The 22,181-nt window shown below is 42.3% G+C and overlaps 3 protein-coding genes across 5 annotated transcripts; 2 read left to right on the top strand and 1 right to left on the bottom strand.

The window, feature by feature from the left end:
* Positions 1 to 4,734: 4,734 nt before the first annotated feature.
* On the top strand, positions 4,735 to 9,740 carry LOC120048297 (COP9 signalosome complex subunit 7b-like). 2 transcript variants are annotated; one of them, XM_038994159.1, is made up of 7 exons: positions 4,735 to 4,837; positions 6,217 to 6,339; positions 6,500 to 6,575; positions 7,592 to 7,680; positions 8,677 to 8,783; positions 8,911 to 8,960; positions 9,352 to 9,740. In XM_038994159.1, exons 1-6 carry the CDS (start codon positions 4,739 to 4,741, stop codon positions 8,915 to 8,917), a joined length of 501 nt encoding a protein of 166 aa, XP_038850087.1. In that variant the 5' UTR covers positions 4,735 to 4,738; the 3' UTR covers positions 8,918 to 8,960; positions 9,352 to 9,740. The 2 variants fall into 2 exon arrangements, with proteins under 2 accessions (XP_038850087.1, XP_038850086.1); XM_038994158.1 differs by having other exon boundaries at positions 4,736 to 4,837; positions 6,148 to 6,339.
* Positions 9,741 to 11,199: 1,459 nt separating this feature from the next.
* On the bottom strand, positions 11,200 to 14,239 carry LOC120048296 (CD209 antigen-like protein E). The gene is made up of 5 exons (XM_038994157.1): positions 14,102 to 14,239; positions 13,462 to 13,710; positions 12,803 to 12,960; positions 12,515 to 12,636; positions 11,200 to 11,704 (listed from the first exon to the last, which is right to left on the bottom strand). Exons 1-5 carry the CDS (start codon positions 14,124 to 14,126, stop codon positions 11,536 to 11,538), a joined length of 723 nt encoding a protein of 240 aa, XP_038850085.1. The 5' UTR covers positions 14,127 to 14,239; the 3' UTR covers positions 11,200 to 11,535.
* A 646-nt stretch (positions 14,240 to 14,885) lies between these two features.
* LOC120048295 (CD209 antigen-like protein C) lies at positions 14,886 to 19,656 on the top strand. 2 transcript variants are annotated; one of them, XM_038994155.1, is made up of 6 exons: positions 14,887 to 15,344; positions 15,955 to 16,065; positions 17,416 to 17,547; positions 18,175 to 18,326; positions 18,402 to 18,523; positions 18,843 to 19,656. In XM_038994155.1, the coding sequence occupies exons 1-6, from the start codon at positions 15,260 to 15,262 to the stop codon at positions 19,003 to 19,005; spliced, it is 765 nt and encodes a 254-aa protein (XP_038850083.1). In that variant the 5' UTR covers positions 14,887 to 15,259; the 3' UTR covers positions 19,006 to 19,656. The 2 variants fall into 2 exon arrangements, with proteins under 2 accessions (XP_038850084.1, XP_038850083.1); XM_038994156.1 differs by lacking the exon at positions 15,955 to 16,065 and having other exon boundaries at positions 14,886 to 15,344.
* The last annotated feature ends 2,525 nt before the right edge of the window (positions 19,657 to 22,181 follow it).

The raw sequence follows: 22,181 nt of genomic DNA, 5'->3' as shown, positions 1-22,181 counted from the left end.
GCTGAAAGTATGTTTTTAATTGGTATTTCTAATCCAGAAATCGTATTTTAATTTCTTTAAGACAACATTGTTTCTTACATAATATTTTGCCTTGGTGTTGTACAACAGAGGGTGGGAGGAAGGGAAACTACCAGGCAGCTGGAAGGAAGCAGTAGTGGTACCAATCAGGAAGCCAGGGAAGGACCCAACTAGGCCAACAAACTATCGGCCAACTACATACATCACATGTATGTAAGATTATGGAACGTTTAATTACGGAGAGGCTAACTTACTTCCTGGAGATCAGGGGGCTATTATCGCCACATTAGAGTGGGTTCAGGAAGAGTAGGGGAAATATGGACCCAGTGCTCTGCTTAGTAGCAGAGGTCAGGAAGGCTCAGGTGAACAAGGAGACTGTTGTAGTTGCAGGGGTTGTTAATAGAAATTGATATTATTGGGGGAGGAGGAAGAACGTACAACTGGATAAAGGAATTCCTGTTTGGTGAGCGTGAGGAAGTCTCTATCAGGCAGCTACCTGGTGGATAACGATACACCGCAGGGGAGCGTGAGTAGTCCTCTGTTGTTCTCAATCAAAATCAATGATGTTTACTCTCCGGTACGGCCGGATAATGGTAGGTCGTTATTTAGAGATGATGGGGCCTTATGAAAGATGGGAAGAAATGTGCCATACACAGTCAGGAAGGTACAGGAAGCAATTGATGAGGTAGAGTGGTGGCCGTAGGATCGGACCCTTTTTCCCCAATTTTCGCCTAAAACGACATAGCCAAATCTAACTGCCTGTAGCAAGGATATGCATATTCTTGGTACCATTTGAAAGGAAACACTTTGAAGTTTGTGGAAATGTGAAAGGAATGTAGGAGAATACAACACATTAGATCTAGTAAAAGATAATACAAAGAAAAAAACAACCGTTTAATTTTTTTTGTTGTACCATCATCTTTGAAATGCAAGAGAAAGGCCATAATGTATTATTCCAGCCCAAGTGCAATTGAGATTTTGGCCACTAGATGGCAGCAGTGTATGTGCAAAGTTTTAGACTGATCCAATGAACCATTGTATTTCTGTTCAAAATGTTGTATCAAGACTGCACAAATGTGCCTAATTTGTATATGAATAACTTTTCATGTTCAAAACTGTGCACTCTCCTCAAACAATAGCATGGCATTATTTTACTGTAATAGCTACTGTAAATTGGACAGTGCAAATCAAATCAAAATGCAGATAGCCCGGTTAGCCAATGTGCGGGAGCACTGGTTGGTCGGGCCAATTTAGGTAGTATGTACATGAACGTATAGTTAAAGTGACTATGCATATATGATAAACAGAGAGTAGCAGCAGCGTAAAAGAGGGGTCGGGGGGGGGGGGGGGGGGGGGGCACACAATGCAAATAGTCCGGGTAACCATTTGGTTACCTGTTCAGGAGTCTTATGGCTTGGTGGTAAAAACTGTTGAGAAGCCTTTTTTCCTGGACTTGGCACTCCTGTACTGCAGTTAGATTAACAAGAATTTAAGCTTTCTGCCAATATCAGATATGTATATGTCCTGGGAAATTTTCTTGTTACTTACAACCTCATGCTAATCGCATTAGCCTATGTTAGCCCAACCGTCCCGCAGGGGACCCACCGATCCTGAATACGTTTTAATTGTGGTGATTCAGGTTCTCTGTAGAGAAAACTCAGACAGTGTTTAATTTTGCTAGGAGGAAGGTGGGAGACAAGGTATGCTTGAGGTTATATGGGAGAAACTTGGAGAGGGTGGGGGCCTTCAGGGTCCTTGGGGTATACTTTGACACTTGACTCAACCTGGGCAGAACACATTGAGAGAGTGGTGTGAAAGTGTAAGAAGGTGCAAAATGTGATGCGCAGTCTGATGGGGAAGGAGTGGGGGCAGGGCATTCCTCATTGAGGAATCAGAAATACAGTGTAGACATTGTTAATGTTGTAAATTACTATTGTAGCTGGAAAAGGCATATTTTTAATGGAATATCTACATACAGAGGCCCATTATCGTAAAGAGGCCCATTACAGAGGCCCATTATCAGCAACCATCACTCCTGTGTTCAAATGGCACGTTGTGTTAGCTAATCCAAGTTCATCATTTAAAAGGCTAATTGATCATTAGAAAATCCTTTTGCAATTATGTTAGCACAGCTGAAAACTGTTGTGCTGATTAAAGAAGCAATAAAACTGGCCGTTAGACTAGTTGAATATCTGGGGCATCAGCATTTGTTGTTTCGATTACAGGCTCCAAATGGCCAGAAACAAGGAACTTTCTTCGGAAACTTGTCAGTCTATTCTTGTTATGAGAAATGAAGGCTATTCCATGTGAGAAATTGCCAAGAAAGTGAAGATCTTGTACTAGGCTGTACACTACTCCCTTCACAGAACAGCGCAAACTGGCTCTAACCAGAATAGAAAGAGGAGTGGGAGGACCCGGTGCACACCTGAGCAAGAGGACAAGTACATTAGGGTGTCTAGTTTGAGAAACAGACGCCTCACAAGTCCTCAACTGGCAGCTTCATTAAATAGTACCCGCAAAACACCAGTCTCAACATCAACAGTGAAGAGGTGACTCCGGGATACTGGCCTTCTAGGCAGAGTTGCAAAGAAAAAGACATATCTCAGACTGGCCAATGAAAATAAAAGATTAAGATGGGCAAAAGAACACAAACACTGGAGAGAGGAACTCTGCCAGGAAGGCCAGCATCCCGGAGTCGCCTCTTCACTGTTGAAGTTAAGACTGGTGTTCCCGCCCTCCTCGACACCTACAGCACCCGATGCCATAGGAAGGCCAAAAAGATCATCAAGGACATCAACCACCCGAGCTACTGCCTGTTCACCCCGCTATCATCCAGAAGGTAAGGTCAGTACAGGTGCATCAAAACTGGGACAGGGAGACTGAAAAACAGCTTCCATCTCAAGGCCATCAGACTGCTAAACAGCCATCACTAGCACATCAGAGGCGGCTGCCTATAGACATAAATTAGGAATCACTGGCCACTTTTAGAAATGGATCACTGGCCACTTTAATAATGTTCCGTATCTAGCATTTCTCATCTCATATGTTTAAACTGCACTCCACACTATTCTACGGTATCTTAGTTACTTTTTAATTCTGTTTACATATTGCATCACCCATTTCATATGTATATACCCTATTGTATTCTATACTACACCACTGACTGTTAAACAGCCATTTCCTGCACATCAGAGGCTGCTGCCTATAGACATAGACTAGGATTGACTGGCCACTTCAAGGAAATTAAACACTAGCCACTTTAATAATGTCTCCCTATCTTGCGTTAGTCATCTCATATGTATATGCTGTATTCTATACTATATCACTGTATCTTAGTCCAATGCCGCTCTGACGTATATGTATATATTCTTAATCCATTCCTTACTTAGATGTACGTGTATTTTGGGTAGATGTTGTGAAACTGTTAGATATCACTTGTTAGATATTACTGCACTGTCGGAGCTAGAAGCACAAGCATTTCGCTACACCCGCTACATCTGCTAAACACGTGTATGTGTATGTGACCAATAAATTTGATTTGAGTATAGTGTATGGTTCGGCAGCCCAGACCTCATTGGAAAGGATAGATGTCATACAGGGGTGAGGACTCAGAATATGTATTGGGGCGTTTCGGACCTCCCCAGTGGCTGCACTACAGGTGGAGATGGGGGATATGCCATTGCAGATTAGGAGACCGCAGCTGGCAATAAATTATTGGGTCAGCCTACAGGGACATGGGGTGTCTCATCCTGCGAAAGGGATTTCACAGGCATGCTGGGAACATGAGCGAATACAGAACACGAGCTTTGGGTGGGCAATAACCAGGCAAAGGAGATGGGACTGTACAGAAGGGAGTTTAGTCCAACGTTAGCTGTTCCTGTAAATCCACCATGGCTACTCCCGTCTCCAGTAGTTGATCTAGAAGTGTTGGAGAGACTAGACAAGACCTGCTTTATGAGGTACAACAAACCCATGGCAGGATTAGAAAAATGGGTAAACAGATACGACTTACTTGGGTCCCAGCCCATGTGGCGGTGGAAGGGAACGAGGCAGTTGATGTACTGGCTAAACAAACACTTGTAGTTGGGATGTTGATGTTGTAGTTTTAATGAGCAAAGCATAGGCAAAAAGCCTGATATGGACAGTGATGGTGCAGAGATGGCAGGAGCAGTGGAATAGAGATACTAAGGGCAGGCATTTATTTCAAGTACAGAGGAAAGTCAGGGAGGGGAGGACGGCAGGAAGGGACAGGAGAGAGGAGGCAATTTTTTTACAATATTAAGGGTGGGACACAGCCGGTTGAATAAGACCTTAAATGTGATAGGAAAGCATTCAACAGGAAAATGTGATTATTGCCAGGAAACAGAGACCGTGGAGCATGTATTGCTACAGTGTGGGTAGTATCAGAGGGAATGAGAGAGGCTGAGATCTAGTGTGAAGGAAAAGGGGATTAGTTTAAATAGTATATTGAGTAGAACGTCATTAGATATAGTCTCAAATAATTGGTTATCTATTTAGTTTCTCCCTATCTCTGGCCCACACTCCAGTACAGTAGGTGGCGGTAATGCACAATAACGTTCGATGTCAATCGCCGATAATCCACATCGAGAAGATAATATTTTGCCACAAGATGGCACTATTTTAAAAGCAACCATCTGGTCCGCTCAGTCCATTGTCAGTCAAGACAAACACTCCCCTCCTCCTTTTCACGTTTCGTCCAATGAGCAGTGATGTTCTCCTTTGTTGTCAAACGTGCGCTGACCGCGGAACTGAGCGATTCGGGGGACAGGCTATCAACTTGAGTTTGCTTACCAATAAGGTTATTTGTTGCTTTTATTTTCTTTGAACATATTTGTAAACTAGTTTTTTAAATAAAGGTAATCGCACGGTTGCCCTTGCACCACTTAGCTACGTTAGAGTTGAGTGGGTAGATAACCGAAAAACAGGAAAGAGGCCTAACGTTACCGCTTTACAGTCATGTAGTGGTAACTTTAGCAGCAGCTAGCATGACTCCTCATAGTCATACTGTAGTAAGCTAGCTCTTATGTGCTAGTTTTGCTACAGCATTTGGTCAAACTTTAGCAATCTGTTTAGTTTGTGCTCCTTTGGGCCCGTTTTTAAGTAGCATTTCTCTTGAAAATTTGCCATAAAGAGCTAGTGAACTAACGTTAGCTCGCTTCTAAGCTAGCATGCAATCGGTTGTTCATGACTGTGACGTTAGCTAACATTAGTATTAGTCAGAAAATCGGTCCCTGCCCTGGGACTCAGCATTGAATAAGCTTGACTCAAAACACTCCACACTAGGGCCAAGTTTAGTAGGTCGAACGATGCAGATAGAATTGATCTGACATGATTCCTTATTTTACCATGTCAGTCAATATTTTACACAGCATTGTGCCCTACTGAATGTGCCCAGGTTAGCCTATAGTAGCCGACTAGTTGAGGGTAACGTTGATTGGCTACCTAAATAGTTACATTGTGAAATAGTAGCCAAGTGTCCAAAGTCATGATTATCTGACAATGGCATGGAGTGTCCTAGTGCCCAGCCTAGGAAGGTTATTACAATGTAGCTAGCTAGGCTATTTGTAAGTACTGCTGTGTCTTCCTATTATTCTCACCAAATAGCACAGCATATCAAATACAAATAGGTTAGATCTCAAATAATACATTCTCAGTGCTTTTAGTAGGGCCAATTTCATATTAAGCAAATTCCCATTTAATTATGTAAAAGAATAATCTGTGTCTCTGACTAGCTTTGACCAGAAGGGTGATTTTCAAAACACTTGCCTACACATCAGTTTATGAGAGTGAAAATTGAATTACTGACTTGGAGTCTTGCCACAAGGGCTATTCATATGATTGTTTTGGTTAGACAGAGCTACAGGCATACATTAATAAAGTATTAAAGTTGTCTTGCTATTAAAAAAAAGCTGTTCAGCCTCTCAAATGTAAGATATGCAGTATTAACTCTTCATTGAAAGCCAACTATTTTATTCAAGACATTCTGTCTCTTTTTTTCCTTTCCTCTCTTCCCCCTTTCTCTCACGCTCTTGCATTATCTGTTATTACTTCTCTTATCCTCATTTTGTCTTTCTCCTACTCACTTCTGTTTGCCTTCTGTCTTTTTAGCTCATACTCTCACCTGCACACTCTCTCTCACTCTCTGTCGCTCTCTCTCTCGCTCTCTCTCTCTCTCAGATGGAGGTAGAGCAGCTCCTCTCTCTCTCCGGCCCGGCGTTGGCCCAGGCCATAAGTTCTCTGCTGGAGACACCAGGCCTCTACGTGTTCTCAGACATCCTTGAGTTGCCCAACGTCAGAGAGGTAACACACACACTCACATGTAAGCACACCCACAAACAAGCACACCGTCACAGCCATTCTCAAGGCACAGCTCTCACTGGAGGTGGTATAGCTAAAGACCATAACAAGCCCCCTCTATCTGCCCCCCCCCCCCCCCACCCCCCGTCTACTCTACCCCAAGCTGGAGACAGGCCCGCACGCACCAGTGTTTCAGCTACTCAACCTCTTCGCCTATGGAACCTACTGTGACTATAAAGGTATGATAGTGGCAGGCAGCGCTGCTGTGTAAAGAAGTCATCTAATATCCCTGGAGCTGTTTTATTATTAGCAGTATTTCTCTCCCTGCCAATCGGCCCTGCAGGCCAGGCTTCTCATCACTGTTGTAGGTTGTCACAGCCCCCTGTAATTTACAGAGTCAACCACAATACTTTATTTTGATCCTATACGAGGAGCCAAGTGACAATGTTTGGCACGGCAGAGGTTGCGTCCCCAATAACCTCTCCTTTCTCTAGAAGTATGCACTTGTTCACTTTCCTTTGTGGATTTGGAATTAAATAACGGGTATATGGAAACTCCCTCTAGCATTCCTGGTGAAAAAATGGGTTCCCCAGAAATTCTGGTTGGAAAAAATGGGGTCCCTGTTGAAACAGTTGACTTCCATTGCTCTAGCCTGCCAACACCAATCCAATGCTTTTACATTTGTGGGAATAGTGACACTTCAGGAGGAAGGAGAGATTATTGGAACTCAACCAGGGACAGACTACTCTCAGGCATTTTGTTAGACATTCATATTGGTTGTAATTGGTTGCATTGTCACAAACTGCCAAATGAAATCCTGAATATCCTTTGAAATACACGAATATGTAAAGGACTTGTCATTCTTTAGCAACACATTTAGTAACAAGACTTAATAAGAGACGAGCAAAACGGAAGAGAGAAATCCAAATCTTGTTATGTCAACACATCTTATTCACTTTCATAGTGCTTTTTAGAATTGCAAAATGGAGCACAGAGGAAAAACTGTCAATACTCAAGTTTTTTTTTTTTAAAGCAACCACATATGCAGGCACACACACACTCAAATGACTTTTTCGTTGTATTCCCTTGTGGAATTTAAAAGGCAGCAGCAGTTTGCCTGGACAGAGCCTGTAACCCTGTGTTTGTAATGACGTGTCCCTGTTATGAAAGGTCCCTGTTATGATGTGTCCCTTTCTGTTGCTCTCTCGCTGTCTGTTTCTTTTCCTTGTCTGTTTGTGGTATGCTATTCTTTCAGAGAGGGCAGCCTCTCTCCCAGAGTTGACCCCAGCCCAGAGGAACAAACTCCGTCACCTCTCCATCATCAGTCTGGCATCCAATCTCAAGGTAGAGTACCACCCATTCATCTGGTTTTAAATTCCTTACTCTGCTAGCTTTAGTATGCTCAATGTGGGTCACTCACATTATAATTATGGAAATAGTTGACAATGATATGTAATATAACGATAGCCATCATCCGTTTGCCATTTAATCTGAAGGTAACGCTCTCTGGACTTACCTTGTCTAGTTTTTCTGTTTATTTTGTTATTAAAGAATTGCAGGTCAAATAATAATTTTGTGCCGTATTTCCATGGACTCTAATAGCCTACCTACAATTGTAGTCCTAACAATACTCAGCAAGCTTCAGTACCAAAAATAGCAAGTCATTCGCTCAACTTTGATTTGAATGATATGCTCAAGTGTGGTTACGAGACAACTTGCTTTGTAACTTTGACACATTAACAAGGTAAATGACTCTGTGTTGTGAAGGACTTTATTAAGAGTCTGTCTGTGATGTGATCTAACTTTATTGATATCACATAGATGAGAATGACAGCAGCTGAGATTTAAATCATTGAGATACTGTGTTAAGTATCCTGTCCTTTCTTCGTTGAGCTCGCTGTCTCTTTATGTATTCGTTGCTCTCTGTTGTCTATTCATCTAACTCTAAGATTGGCTCTCTCGCCACCCCATTTCATATTTTTTCTCCCTCTCCCGTCTCTCTTTCTACCTTGCTTTATGCCCATCTCTCATTCTCTCCACTCTCCCTAATAAATCATTTATTGATTCATTTCTCTCTTTCTCTATTACTCTCCCTTCTCCCTCTCCCCCATTTCTCGTCTCGTCCTTCTCTTTCCGTCTTATTTTTTGTATATTGTCATAGTATAAGTGTGCCACATTGAATGTCTGTATGGGCACACTTTAACGCAAAGATTCACCCATTAAAATGTTATATCGTTATATCTCTGAGCGATGTTATATTGGTTCCCGGGGTCATTTCATGTTTTCATGTGTTTTCATTCTTTCTGATTCTATTTCTCTTGATGTTGTTCTGACGGACAGAGCGAGTCCCCATGGACGTGTGGCTGTTCGTCACCATCTGTGCCGCAGCCGTCATCTTCGTCCTCCTCCTCATCCTCACTGTCATCCTCATCCGACGCCACAGACAGGTACAGTTTGGTGATTTAATCAGATATTTATTTTAGCTTAAAAATGTACTCACTATCTCTTACATTTTGCTGTGTCTTGTTGGTAGTGTTACTGAGCTTTCATGTGTGTGTTTCTGTCGGTTTTCAGCGGGTGATGATGCCCAGACGTGGCAAACGCAGATTCTGCAACTGCAAAGAGTGAGTGTAATTTCCTGCGAACACACGCTCGCGCGCTCACACACTCACACACACACACACACACACACACACACACACACACACACACACACACACACACACACACAAAGTCTGTATATTGGCCTTGAATGTGCAGAGTTGTTCAAGGTGACGCGTGTCACACACACACACACACACACACACACACACACAAAAAGTCTGTATATTGGCCTTGAATGTGCAGAGTTGTTCAAGGTGACGCGTGTTCAAGGTAGAAGCCTAAACTTTTTTGCCTCTCTTGCCAACTACATTTTTGTTGCCTTGGGCTATCTGTTGCACCTCCCATATTTGAGAAATACTGTGTGAGAATGGTTATTTACAGTGCGAACCATTCTGTTTTCCTCTGTTACAGCCCCAAACCAAAAGGATTCTACAGAAACTAGTGATATCGTACAGATCGGAATCCCTGTCAATGGACAATGTGTCTACTATTTTGTCTTAGCTATTCTATTCTGATAAAAAAGAAAAACCAAAAGGACAAAAGAAGCAAGAAAGAAGAGGTTTTCATGTGATATTTGATAATAGATTTCACAAGTGTATATTGTCATGCTTTATGACCTATGATTGAGCTACAATTGAACAAATACTGTATATAAATATGTATAGCTACTGTCACTTTTGTATTACTGTACACTGAGCTTACAAAACATTAAGAACACGTGCTCTTTCCATGACATAGACTGACCAGGTGAATCCAGGTGAAAGCTATGATCCCTTATTGATGTCACTTGTTAAATCCACAATGGGTTGTGTACGTGTGCCATTCAGATGCTGAATGGGCAAGACACAAAATGTAAGTGTCTTTGAACGGGGTACTGGTAGTAAGTGCCAGGCGCACCGGTTTGTGTCAAGAACTGCAACACTCCTGGGTTTTTCACGGTCAACAGTTTCCTGTGTGTATCGTAGTGGAGGCTCCTCAGAGGAGGAAGGAGAGGACCATCCTCCTGAGTGTATATTGAAACATAATTTAAAAAAATCCTTTTTAGATAAAACTATACTAAATATATTCATGTCAATAAATAGTTGATTAAAACACACTGTTCTGAAAGGAAGGTCTACAGTAGCCTCAGAAGCACTATGTAGGTTAGCACCATGGTGTAGCCGGAGGACAGCTAGCTTCTGTCTTCCTAGCTTTGTTTTTTTTTTCTGGTCACAGACATCTGATGTGTTGTGCACTGAAGTCCACAAGCAAAGGGAGGAGAGCGCGTAGATAGTCCCGAGAAGGAGTTATATATATATACAACGCGCAGAGTGATCATGCTGTTTTTATGTGGCTGCTATGAAAGTGAACTGTGTTTGCGTGTGATCAGGGGAGTATTCATTCCGTTGATTCTGTTGAAAAACGTTTCTTAAATGAAAGCAAACAGAACGAAACGGGGATAAACATACTTGAATTCGTCCAATAGAAACTCTCATTTGCAACTGTTGGACTAATGATTACACCTTAGATCAGCTAGATGCAGGCAAGAGTGTGCAAGGCAGTATTGAATGTGCCACTGTCTGTCACCTTGATTAACAAAAATGATCTCGAGCTGTTGTAGCAACCTCATGATGGGTACAGGGAAAATTTGAGGATCATGTAGTAGCCTAAACCTATCAATGTTACATTGAACTGGGTGAATGGAATATGAATGACAGTCATCCAATATGCTGTAATAGAAATTAGGCCATGTTCATAAAAAAGAATCATCCTCCCTCATCTTAAACGGCACCGACCGCCACTGATATCAAGAATGGTCCACCACCCAAAGGACATCCAGCCAAACTGTTGGAATCATTGGAGTCAACATGGGCCAGCATCCCTGTGGAGCGCTTTTCGACACCTTGTAGAGTCCATGTCACGACAAGTTGAGGCTGTTCTGACGGGGTGCAACTCAATACTAGGAAGGCGTTCCAAACTTTTTGGTATACTCAGTGGATATTGCATAGCACTCTGTTTTAGAGTCCATTATTTACCGAATATTTTATTAAGAGAATGGGATAGCATCTTAATATTATAGTTTCTTACGGTTTCAGGTGGTGTGAGCAGACTGCTGCGTGATCAGGCTCGTTCCAAAGTTCTGCTGAATTGTTTGAATTAGTAACAGAGAAAATACAGGGGTTATTGTTGTTGTGTTATAGGACTGTAAGATAAAAATGTTCGATTGTGTTTAAATGATTGAATTAAACAAGAGTAAAAAAACAAGCAGTGACTGAGGGGTGACTGATTGGCAGCTTTATTGAAATACCTTCAGTGGTGGGTAGACACCAACACAAGTAGATACCAACTGTCACTTCATTTGTTTTGACTGATTATACATACCGTGACTGGAATTCAATTAAATGCACGTTGTAGAAATGCACATTGCATTTGACTTTAAAAGGGAATTTACACTTTATTACCACTGCGTTTACACTGAATTTGATTTCCTAAAACATGGGGGAAATTGCATTTAAAATGCACATTGTCAACAGTGCAACCCTACAATGAGCCTTCTATTGAATCCCTGCCGCTCTAAGTTAATTTCATGGTCAGCGGTGTCTTTCACCCGCTGATTCAAGCGGACGTAATGGGTACGGCATCCATTTGACAGATGCGGCGGTAGGTGAAGTCACAGGGCACGTCGGACCAGGCATGAGTGTTACTCTCCAGGACCGCACAGTCCTCACCGTCAACCCCACCGGAGACGTTGTTATCAGGCTCCAAGCTGTACTGTTTCCAGAAGCTATAGGGGAAAGGGAGGTAGGGGGAGAGAAAATATGACGGGCAGGATGGAATTGAAGTCACAGAGAGGGAGAGAGATAAGACAGAAAAAAAAGTAAAAAGGAGCGGACAAATAGTGGAGAAAAAAGGTTTGAGCAACTGAGATATTTTGAGTCGATGTTGTACGTGTCATGTTGAGATTGTTGAATGGGTTGCAGACCCTACATACTGATAAAATAATTTAAATGTTGAAAGATAATGATTAAATAATTCCACTATGAAACCTTAGAATTGTATGAAATTGATTAGAATCATAAAAGTATAATCTGATGATGTGTGTAGTTTTAGTCAGAATTAGATGTAAACAATGTATCTGTATAGTGGGAAAACACATACTGTCTGAGCAAGGTGTAGCTTAGGGTTTGAACTTGTATGTATGTGCCGAAGAAAAAACCCCGAGAACAATTAAACTGTGTTTGAACCGACCTGGCTAGGCCTCTGAGAAACTTATGATAGGACAGGGAGTACTTCTCAAGGTTTCCCTAATCTCGGGGGAATGGAACTGTCGGCTGGGTAGTGATACACAGTGGTGAGAACTATGGAGAAGGATAAAACTCACCTACTGTTTGTGTGTATGTATGTGCGTAGGATACCTACTGTTTGTGTGGAAGTATGTGCGCAGCTATAAAATGGATGTCTTTGTATAATGGACTTCAGACTGTTCTCGTGAATAAACTGTACTATCTTTTGCATAAGCTGAGTCTTTGACTTTTGTCAGAGCTATTGATTGTCAGTTATTATCATTGGGATAGAAAATTCTCGTGACACATACTTATTTGTGAGCGTTGTGTTGTCCACCCATCTCCAGTCCCCCTCCATCTCTCTGTCTGATAGGCCGATCCAGAAGTAGTTATTAAACCCACCAATCCTACTTGCCTCTTTTTCCAGGGCTTCCTATAAACAAACACGTGGTTACGATGAGAAGAGCACACACACACAAATGCACACACACACACACACACACGCACACACACACACACACACACACACACACACACACACACACACACACACACACACACACACACACACACACACACACACACACACAGTTTCTTACATGCACGTTCTTGCTGTGCAGGATGCTAAGGTGGCCGCCCATTGATGTACAATTGTCTCTGCTGCTCGGCCAGTCCATCTTGTCGTTACTGAAGTAGTAACATTTTTCATTTACCAGTACATGAAGCCATCCCTCAGGACACTCTTTGAAATTCACCACTATAAACCAGAATGAGAGAGAGGGAGAGAGAGAGAGAAAGAAAGAAAGACAGAAAGAGAGAAAAGGAGAGAGAGAGAGAGAGAAAGAAAGAGATTTGGATATAATTCTACCTTTGTACTGTATGATAGATTTAGTATTTACTATACCCAGCTGTGGGTTCATGTCCTGTGTCAAAGGTGGAATGTCCTTAGATTTATGAAAATGTTGCTGCAATACATTATGGAAATATTCAGAGAACTTGATAGATTGGGGAATGGTATTAGGGCCACTAATCACATGAACCTGACCATGTGACCTCCTGGCCCTGTCCTAACCATCTGGGAACATACAGTATACAGCATATTTGATGGGATACGTTTAAACAAAGAAGCACTACCCACAATCACATAATGAGCAGTTATTTAGGAGATCAGTCATTTGTCCATCAGTGATTCTGTGCCTTCTGGTGGCAATGGAGTTATTTTCAAACACGTACATAGAGTTTTCTGGCTAGTGCTAACCTGTGGCAGAGCAGTTTTGTGCCAGGCTGTCATATTCATCACGTAGACGGCTGTAGCGACGCAGCACAGTACTCAGATTCAACCTCAGGGAGGCCAACTCTTCCTCAGGGGTCTCCACAGGTTGAGTGGCATTTGACAGGGGTTCTGCAGCTGCCTGATTGGTGCTGATGGATACCAAGAGGCCAATCAGCACAAGGAGGATGGTCTGACACGTCAGAAGTCCTGCCCACTTCTTCCCCCCCTGGGAACCTGATTAGATTGATCAAAGAGAGAGCTCAAGTTATATTATACAGTATACTGTACATGTCAGTCAGATGACAGTTTAACCTGACTAGAATTGAGGTGATAATTCATATTCCAGCAACAGTTCTACATACAGGATGTATTTTTATAAGTCATTTCAATTAACCTAAATATTGTAACAAAGTGACTTGCCCAAATTTGATACACACAAATATGAACACACACGCACACACACACATACGCACGCGCACATACGCACACACACACACACACACACACACACACACACACACACACACACACACACACACACACACACACACACACACACACACACACACACACACACACACACACACACACACACACAGTGGTGTAGACCGAAAGTGTATTTTACCTTGCTTAGAATGGTAGTTCTCCATGTTCCCTGTGTAATATCACTGGTACACGATCAGTTAACCGTTCATAAATCGAATGTGTCTCTCTTTCCACTCAGAGTTGGTGTTATATACCTACGCGGCGTGTGTTTGTGAGTGTAGGCAATTGGTTGACTTTGAGCGATCAAAGTTCTCTCTCTGTCACTAAACATGACCGTGCATTTTCATGAGGTTGACAGAGAGGTTTACAACAAAAGCATGACATTGCACTTTAAGCTGAATGCTCTGTAACAGCATGGGTTTACTTGTTTTGTTTTCACAAATGAGCAGCTGCGTCAAATCCACGTGTATATGCAAACACACACACACACACACACACACACACACACACACACACACACACACACACACACACACACACACACACACACACACACACACACACACACACACACACACACACACACACACACACATAAGGACATACACAGCATGCTGCCCAACCTCTTCCCGTAAGATGTCTAGTTGTTTAACTTGGCATGCTATCGTCCCCCCAGGCTCCAGTTCACTAGCACGTTACAGAGTCATTTTGGCCAGATTCTAACACACCAAATCACATAGAGAAACAGTCAAAGACGTTACTTCACAGCATGATTACGTTATTTCCTTAATCCAGTACTTTCCGTACAAACACACACAGTATGATGGACCCTCCTTCCAGTTCCCGCCAGACTCTTGTCTCAGTTCCAATTTCTTGAGAGTTTTTGTTCAAACACACACACACACACTGACACTCACACGCTCTCCTGCCTCATCCCCCTATCACACAGTCCTTCTGGACAGATTCAGCATTTATCCAAACAAAGAGAGAGAGAGCAAAAGGAGAGCGAGAGAGACAGAGACAGAGAGAGACCAAGAGTAAGCAGGTTTGATGCAATACTAAAAGAACTGCCAGTGAATTTCTGGAGGAAGAACAATAAATACTGATAAAACAATTTGATGGAACAGAATTGCGAAATCAACTCCCATCTCAGCTGTTTGGAATTACAAACTTTATTTCCCAGCAGTGACTTTATTTACCGTTAGTTACAAAGTCGGGAGATTCTGCAATAGTTGGTATAAGTAAGTTAAACAGGGATTGTGGTGAGAAGAGCACGTGAAGAACTGAAACTTCAATCATGGAGGTAGAGAACTATACCAGTCTACACGAGTTTACTGAGGATATATCCTCCAGAGGAAACAAGCCTATCCTAAACAACCACAGTAAGTGTGTGTGTGTGTGTGTGTGTGCGTGTGCGTGCGTGCGTGCGTGTGTGTGCGGGTGCGTGTGCGTGTGCGTGTGTGTGTGTGTGTGCTAGCATGCGTACTAACGTACGTGCATAAGTGTGAGATTGACCATAACTCTAAGGACATGGTGTCTCTTTAGGGAATAGTCAGTGTGAGTTTTACAGACAGTCTTTCAGTTTATTGGCTATCATCTGTTCCTTTGGAATCCTTTAGAACAAATGATTTTAAATCTTTTTGAAGTGATTGTCACCTTTTTACAATGTTATGGTTCCATGTTAGCCCACTGTAAAATTGTAGGCAGTTGCAGATAGATTAGAGTGGTAATGTTCATAGTCAAAGGACTTGTCTGGGCAGGAAAAACTTCTGAAGCATGAAAGGTGAATGACAGATGAAAAAAAAAAGCCCTGTCACACTCGCACTTGTCTTTTCTTACTGGTACTGATTTGACAGATTAATGCTATTTTGAAGAAGGTTTGACTTGCAATGACTGTTATATGTGGTTATTTTTTGTACCTATAGTTAAATGCTAAATGACTCCAATGTAAATGTGTCACTCTTTGCATTGAGCTGTAATCTGTCCGATCAGGTGCCCAGGGGATGAAGAGGGGGTCAGAGTGTCTCAGAGGTCAGACCGCCCTCTTTGTGGTGATTGGTCTATTGGCCTCCATCTGTGCCAACATCGCTCTGAGCGTGCTCTGTGAGTTAACATCTCTCTCTCTCTGTATGTATGTCTCTTTTTCTCTCTCTCCAACCCAGCACCACCCCTCTCCCCCACTCTTCCTCGTCATGCCTTTTTTGGCATGCAGAATGGTAACGATAGTTGTGGCAGTTGTGCAATCCAAAAGGAACAAAAGTCCAGAACTGTGAAATTTGCTCCCTCCCAGGACTCTCAGTCTCTGGCAGCCCAGGCTGTTCAGTAGTTATAACAATCAATCAATCAATCAATCAAATGTATTTATAAAGCCCTTCTTACATGATGTCACAAAGTGCTGTACAGAAACCCAGCCTAAAACCCCAAACAGCAAGCAATGCAGGTGTAGAAGCACGGTGGCTAGGAGAAACTCTCTAGAAAGGCCAGAACCTAGGAAGAAACCGAGAGAGGAACCAGGCTATGAGGGGTGGCCAGTCCTCTTCTGGCTGTGCCAGGTGGAGATTATAACAGAACATGGCCAAGATGTTCAAATGTTCATAGATGACCAGCAGGGTCAAATAATAATAATCACAGTGGTGGTCAAGGGTGCAACAGGTCAGCACCTCAGGAGTAAATGTCAGTTGGCTTTTCATAGCCGATGATTCAGAGTATCTCTGCCGCTACTGCTGTCTCTAGAGAGTTGAAAACAGCAGGTCTGGGACAGGTAGCACGTCCGGTGAACAGGTCAGGGTTCCATAGCCGCAGGCAGAACAGTTGAAACTGGAGCAGCAGCACGGCCAGGTGGACTGGGGACAGCAAGGAGTCATCAGGCCAGGTAGTCCTGAGGCATGGTCCTAGGGCTCAGGTCCTTTGAGTGACTGAAAGAAAGAAAGAGAGAAAGAGAGAAAGAAAGGAAGAAAGAAAGAAAGAAAGAAAGAAAGAAAGAAAGAAAGAAAGAAAGAAAGAAAGAAAGAAAGAAAGAAAGAAAGAAAGAAAGAAAGAAAGAAAGAAAAGAGAGAGAGAATTAGAGAGATCATACTTAAATTCACACAGGACACCGGATAAGACAGGAGAAATACTCCATATATAACAGACTGACCCTAGCCCCCCGACACCTAAACTACTGCAGCATAAATACTGGAGGCTGAGACAGGAGGGGTCATATATAACAAACTGACCCGAGCCCCCCGACACCTAAACTACTGCAGCATAAATACTGGAGGCTGAGACAGGAGGGGTCAGGACTGAAAGCATTCACAATTTTTAAAGAAACACCAATTTGTCCCAATCTGACCTCTCAATTTGGTCTCTATTCTGCTTTTTCATTCTCTTTCTCAATCTCTCTCTCTCTCTCTCTCTCTCTCTCTCTCTCTCTCTCTCTCTCTCTCTCTCTCTCTCTCTCTCTCTCTCTCTCAGTGTTTAGCAGGCCGTTACCTAGTGTTCCCCTGGAGACAGCAGCTCTGACCCTGAAGCTGAACTCAGTTCGAGGACATTATGTCTATCTCTGTGATGACTACTCCAAACTGGCCCAGAGCTGCTCAAAGACAGGTAAAGGGGGGCTAAGTGTTATTCAGAGTGGATAGATACTTTAGACAACTGTCATTCACTATTACATTATTTCACATAAGAAATGGTACACTGTAAAGGGGTTGCCATGAAGTTAACAGTTACTAACAGGCATTTGTCAACTCTAGATTTTAAATTGATGCGGCACTACTACTACTACTACAGTTAAGTTGGTACAGCACTCTCACTAAAGGGTGAAACAGAAATAGAGCCAGAAACAACAATGCCATGCACCTACTAGTGGTCAAAAGGTTTTGGTGCTCCAAGAATACAGTACAATACTGTATTCTGTGGGACAGAAATGCAGTACCATTCAAAATAGAGCAATTCTTTCCCCGCCCACAAAATGTTCCCACAATGCATCACAATTTACAGTATGCTGCAGTAAAACGTTTCACAGTATCATACTGTTGATAATACCCCAAAATGAACGTATAATTTACCGTTTTACTTTAAAGTGTACACCGTACAGTATTCATAAGACATTAATGACCCATGCATATTCACTCATCTGTCTCTCTTTGTCCTTTTCATCTTCCCCTCTTCATCTCTTTTACCTCTCTATTCCTGTTCTCCTCCTCTTGTCTTTCTCCTCTCCTCTCCTCACAGTAAGGAAGTGTAGGGAGTGTCCTGAGGACTGGATTCATGTAGATGAGAAATGTTACTCCTTCAGTAATGACAAGATGGACTGGCCGAGCAGCAGAGACAGTTGTACATCCCTGGGCAGCCACCTTACCATCCTGCACAGCAAAGAACAGCATGTAAGATAGTGTATGTGTGTGTGTATTTGTGTATGTGTATTCCCCTCGTTGTAACCATAACTGTTTGCTTGTAAGGACGCTCTGGAAAAAGAGGCCCGGAGGATTGGCGGGTTTGACTACCACTTCTGGATTGGCCTATCAGATATAGAGAAGGAAGGGGATTGGAGATGGGTGGACAACACAACACTGACAAATAAGTATGTGAATCCCATTTTAAATAATCCAATATCACATGTGTTATAATGAGAGGAGGCAAATAGTTACTTTTCTACACTGTCTCGTTCCCTTGCTCCCTTTCTCAATTTGTATTTTCCTTCTTCCTCTTCTTTCATTCTTTTCTCTTGTTTCCTCTTTTTCTACCCCTTTCCCTAACTGCCTCCCTCCTTTTGTTTTTGGCCTTTCTACTTCTCTCCCTCTCCCCTACCCTCTCTCTCTTTCTCTGCCTCCACCCTTCTGTCTCTCTGTCTCTCTCTCTATCTCTCTCTCTCCTTCCCTCTCTCTCTGTCTCTCTTTCAGGTATTGGAATGAGTATAGCTCTGAGCCTGACAATCATCAGTCAGGAGGATCACATGGGGAGGACTGTGCCACCCTGGACAGCCATTCGCAGACCTGGTTTGACGTACCGTGTGACCACATCTACAAACGCATTTGTCAGATGGATGCCATCCGGCTGGACTGAATCACAGGACTTCAACTAAGCCATGAATTTCCCAATTATCTAGATCTACCGTCCATGCATTCATGAATGATGGAAATGTTTTCTTAAATAGCTTATCCTTTTTATGTCTTTCAAGCGATTTGAGATGTTTTAGTGCAATGAAAAGCGCTATAAAAGTGAAATGATTATTCTTACTGGAAACGTCAGAACTGGAAACTAAACTAGGTTATGGGTCAGATTTACTCAACTACACTGCCAAGTGTGCATATTACTTTGTATTTTTCAGAAACCATAAAACAAAACGGGACAGGAAAGGTTATGAGAAGGGCAAAGATATAGAATGACAAGAGGAGATAAAGATAGTTTTGTGGTATAGCTAGTTTCATGAAATGTTCATTCCCTACTCAAAATAATAGATGCAAACATTTAGCAAATCTGGCACCTTCTGCAAGGAGAATTTCAATGAATGCACTCAATTTAGTAAATCAGTTCTAATCAGCTCTAATCAACTCTGCTGCTTGCCAAACTGATTGCTGTGATACTTTTGAGCAATCTGAGTGCTTTTTTTTTAACGTGTGTGACCTGTACATAAATCTCCAAAATATTCTGTGTTGCTGCACTAACCATGAAAATTAATTCCTGAGAGTCAATAAAACTGTATTTTCAAATGAATTACTCTTCCTCTGATGTCTCTTTCTGGTTTGTGTCTGGGTTTTTTCATTTTCATTTTACTGGAATATATTATTTTTTTATTGACTTTGGCGAACGTCTGTTGGTTTCTCCTGTGTCTTTGCTCATCCATTGTTTTATTGCTCAATGATGTAGCCTGAAAAAGGAATGGGTTTTCATGTTTTAATTTTTTACACATTTAAACACATTTATTTGCTGAAAGTATGTTTTTAATTGGTATTTCTAATCCAGAAATCGTATTTTAATTTCTTTAAGACAACATTGTTTCTTACATAATATTTTGCCTTGGTGTTGTACAACAGAGGGTGGGAGGAAGGGAAACTACCAGGCAGCTGGAAGGAAGCAGTAGTGGTACCAATCAGGAAGCCAGGGAAGGACCCAACTAGGCCAACAAACTATCGGCCAACTACATACATCACATGTATGTAAGATTATGGAACGTTTAATTACGGAGAGGCTAACTTACTTCCTGGAGATCAGGGGGCTATTATCGCCACATTAGAGTGGGTTCAGGAAGAGTAGGGGAAATATGGACCCAGTGCTCTGCTTAGTAGCAGAGGTCAGGAAGGCTCAGGTGAACAAGGAGACTGTTGTAGTTGCAGGGGTTGTTAATAGAAATTGATATTATTGGGGGAGGAGGAAGAACGTACAACTGGATAAAGGAATTCCTGTTTGGTGAGCGTGAGGAAGTCTCTATCAGGCAGCTACCTGGTGGATAACGATACACCGCAGGGGAGCGTGAGTAGTCCTCTGTTGTTCTCAATCAAAATCAATGATGTTTACTCTCCGGTACGGCCGGATAATGGTAGGTCGTTATTTAGAGATGATGGGGCCTTATGAAAGATGGGAAGAAATGTGCCATACACAGTCAGGAAGGTACAGGAAGCAATTGATGAGGTAGAGTGGTGGCCGTAGGATCGGACCCTTTTTCCCCAATTTTCGCCTAAAACGACATAGCCAAATCTAACTGCCTGTAGCAAGGATATGCATATTCTTGGTACCATTTGAAAGGAAACACTTTGAAGTTTGTGGAAATGTGAAAGGAATGTAGGAGAATACAACACATTAGATCTAGTAAAAGATAATACAAAGAAAAAAACAACCGTTTAATTTTTTTTGTTGTACCATCATCTTTGAAATGCAAGAGAAAGGCCATAATGTATTATTCCAGCCCAAGTGCAATTGAGATTTTGGCCACTAGATGGCAGCAGTGTATGTGCAAAGTTTTAGACTGATCCAATGAACCATTGTATTTCTGTTCAAAATGTTGTATCAAGACTGCACAAATGTGCCTAATTTGTATATGAATAACTTTTCATGTTCAAAACTGTGCACTCTCCTCAAACAATAGCATGGCATTATTTTACTGTAATAGCTACTGTAAATTGGACAGTGCAAATCAAATCAAAATGCAGATAGCCCGGTTAGCCAATGTGCGGGAGCACTGGTTGGTCGGGCCAATTTAGGTAGTATGTACATGAACGTATAGTTAAAGTGACTATGCATATATGATAAACAGAGAGTAGCAGCAGCGTAAAAGAGGGGTCGGGGGGGGGGGGGGGGGGGGGGGCACACAATGCAAATAGTCCGGGTAACCATTTGGTTACCTGTTCAGGAGTCTTATGGCTTGGTGGTAAAAACTGTTGAGAAGCCTTTTTTCCTGGACTTGGCACTCCTGTACTGCAGTTAGATTAACAAGAATTTAAGCTTTCTGCCAATATCAGATATGTATATGTCCTGGGAATTTTCTTGTTACTTACAACCTCATGCTAATCGCATTAGCCTATGTTAGCCCAACCGTCCCGCAGGGGACCCACCGATCCTGAATACGTTTTAATTGTGGTGATTCAGGTTCTCTGTAGAGAAAACTCAGACAGTGTTTAATTTTGCTAGGAGGAAGGTGGGAGACAAGGTATGCTTGAGGTTATATGGGAGAAACTTGGAGAGGGTGGGGGCCTTCAGGGTCCTTGGGGTATACTTTGACACTTGACTCAACCTGGGCAGAACACATTGAGAGAGTGGTGTGAAAGTGTAAGAAGGTGCAAAATGTGATGCGCAGTCTGATGGGGAAGGAGTGGGGGCAGGGCATTCCTCATTGAGGAATCAGAAATACAGTGTAGACATTGTTAATGTTGTAAATTACTATTGTAGCTGGAAAAGGCATATTTTTAATGGAATATCTACATACAGAGGCCCATTATCGTAAAGAGGCCCATTACAGAGGCCCATTATCAGCAACCATCACTCCTGTGTTCAAATGGCACGTTGTGTTAGCTAATCCAAGTTCATCATTTTAAAAGGCTAATTGATCATTAGAAAATCCTTTTGCAATTATGTTAGCACAGCTGAAAACTGTTGTGCTGATTAAAGAAGCAATAAAACTGGCCGTTAGACTAGTTGAATATCTGGGGCATCAGCATTTGTTGTTTCGATTACAGGCTCCAAATGGCCAGAAACAAGGAACTTTCTTCGGAAACTTGTCAGTCTATTCTTGTTATGAGAAATGA

Source organism: Salvelinus namaycush, chromosome 5 (assembly GCF_016432855.1).
Source record: "Salvelinus namaycush isolate Seneca chromosome 5, SaNama_1.0, whole genome shotgun sequence".
NCBI classification, from domain to species: Eukaryota; Metazoa; Chordata; class Actinopteri; order Salmoniformes; family Salmonidae; genus Salvelinus; species Salvelinus namaycush.
This window is presented reverse-complemented; position numbering and strand designations above follow the sequence as displayed.

Coding starts and splice junctions, on each gene's coding strand:
- LOC120048296 (XM_038994157.1), bottom strand. CDS start 14,126: ATGGAGAACTACCATTCTAAGCAAG. Junction 12,961..13,461: donor ACAAAACTGCTCTGCCACAG/GTTAGCACTAGC, acceptor TCTGGTTTATAG/TGGTGAATTTCAAAGAGTGT. Junction 12,637..12,802: donor TGCACAGCAAGAACGTGCAT/GTAAGAAACTGT, acceptor GTTTGTTTATAG/GAAGCCCTGGAAAAAGAGGC.
- LOC120048295 (XM_038994155.1), top strand. CDS start 15,260: ATGGAGGTAGAGAACTATACCAGTCTACACGAGTTTACTGAGGATATA. Junction 18,327..18,401: donor TGCACAGCAAAGAACAGCAT/GTAAGATAGTGT, acceptor TTTGCTTGTAAG/GACGCTCTGGAAAAAGAGGC. Junction 18,524..18,842: donor AACACAACACTGACAAATAA/GTATGTGAATCC, acceptor TCTCTCTTTCAG/GTATTGGAATGAGTATAGCT.
- LOC120048297 (XM_038994158.1), top strand. CDS start 4,739: ATGAGCAGTGATGTTCTCCTTTGTTGTCAAACGTGCGCTGACCGCGGA. Junction 6,340..6,499: donor AGTTGCCCAACGTCAGAGAG/GTAACACACACA, acceptor CTCTACCCCAAG/CTGGAGACAGGCCCGCACGC. Junction 7,681..8,676: donor GTCTGGCATCCAATCTCAAG/GTAGAGTACCAC, acceptor TCTGACGGACAG/AGCGAGTCCCCATGGACGTG.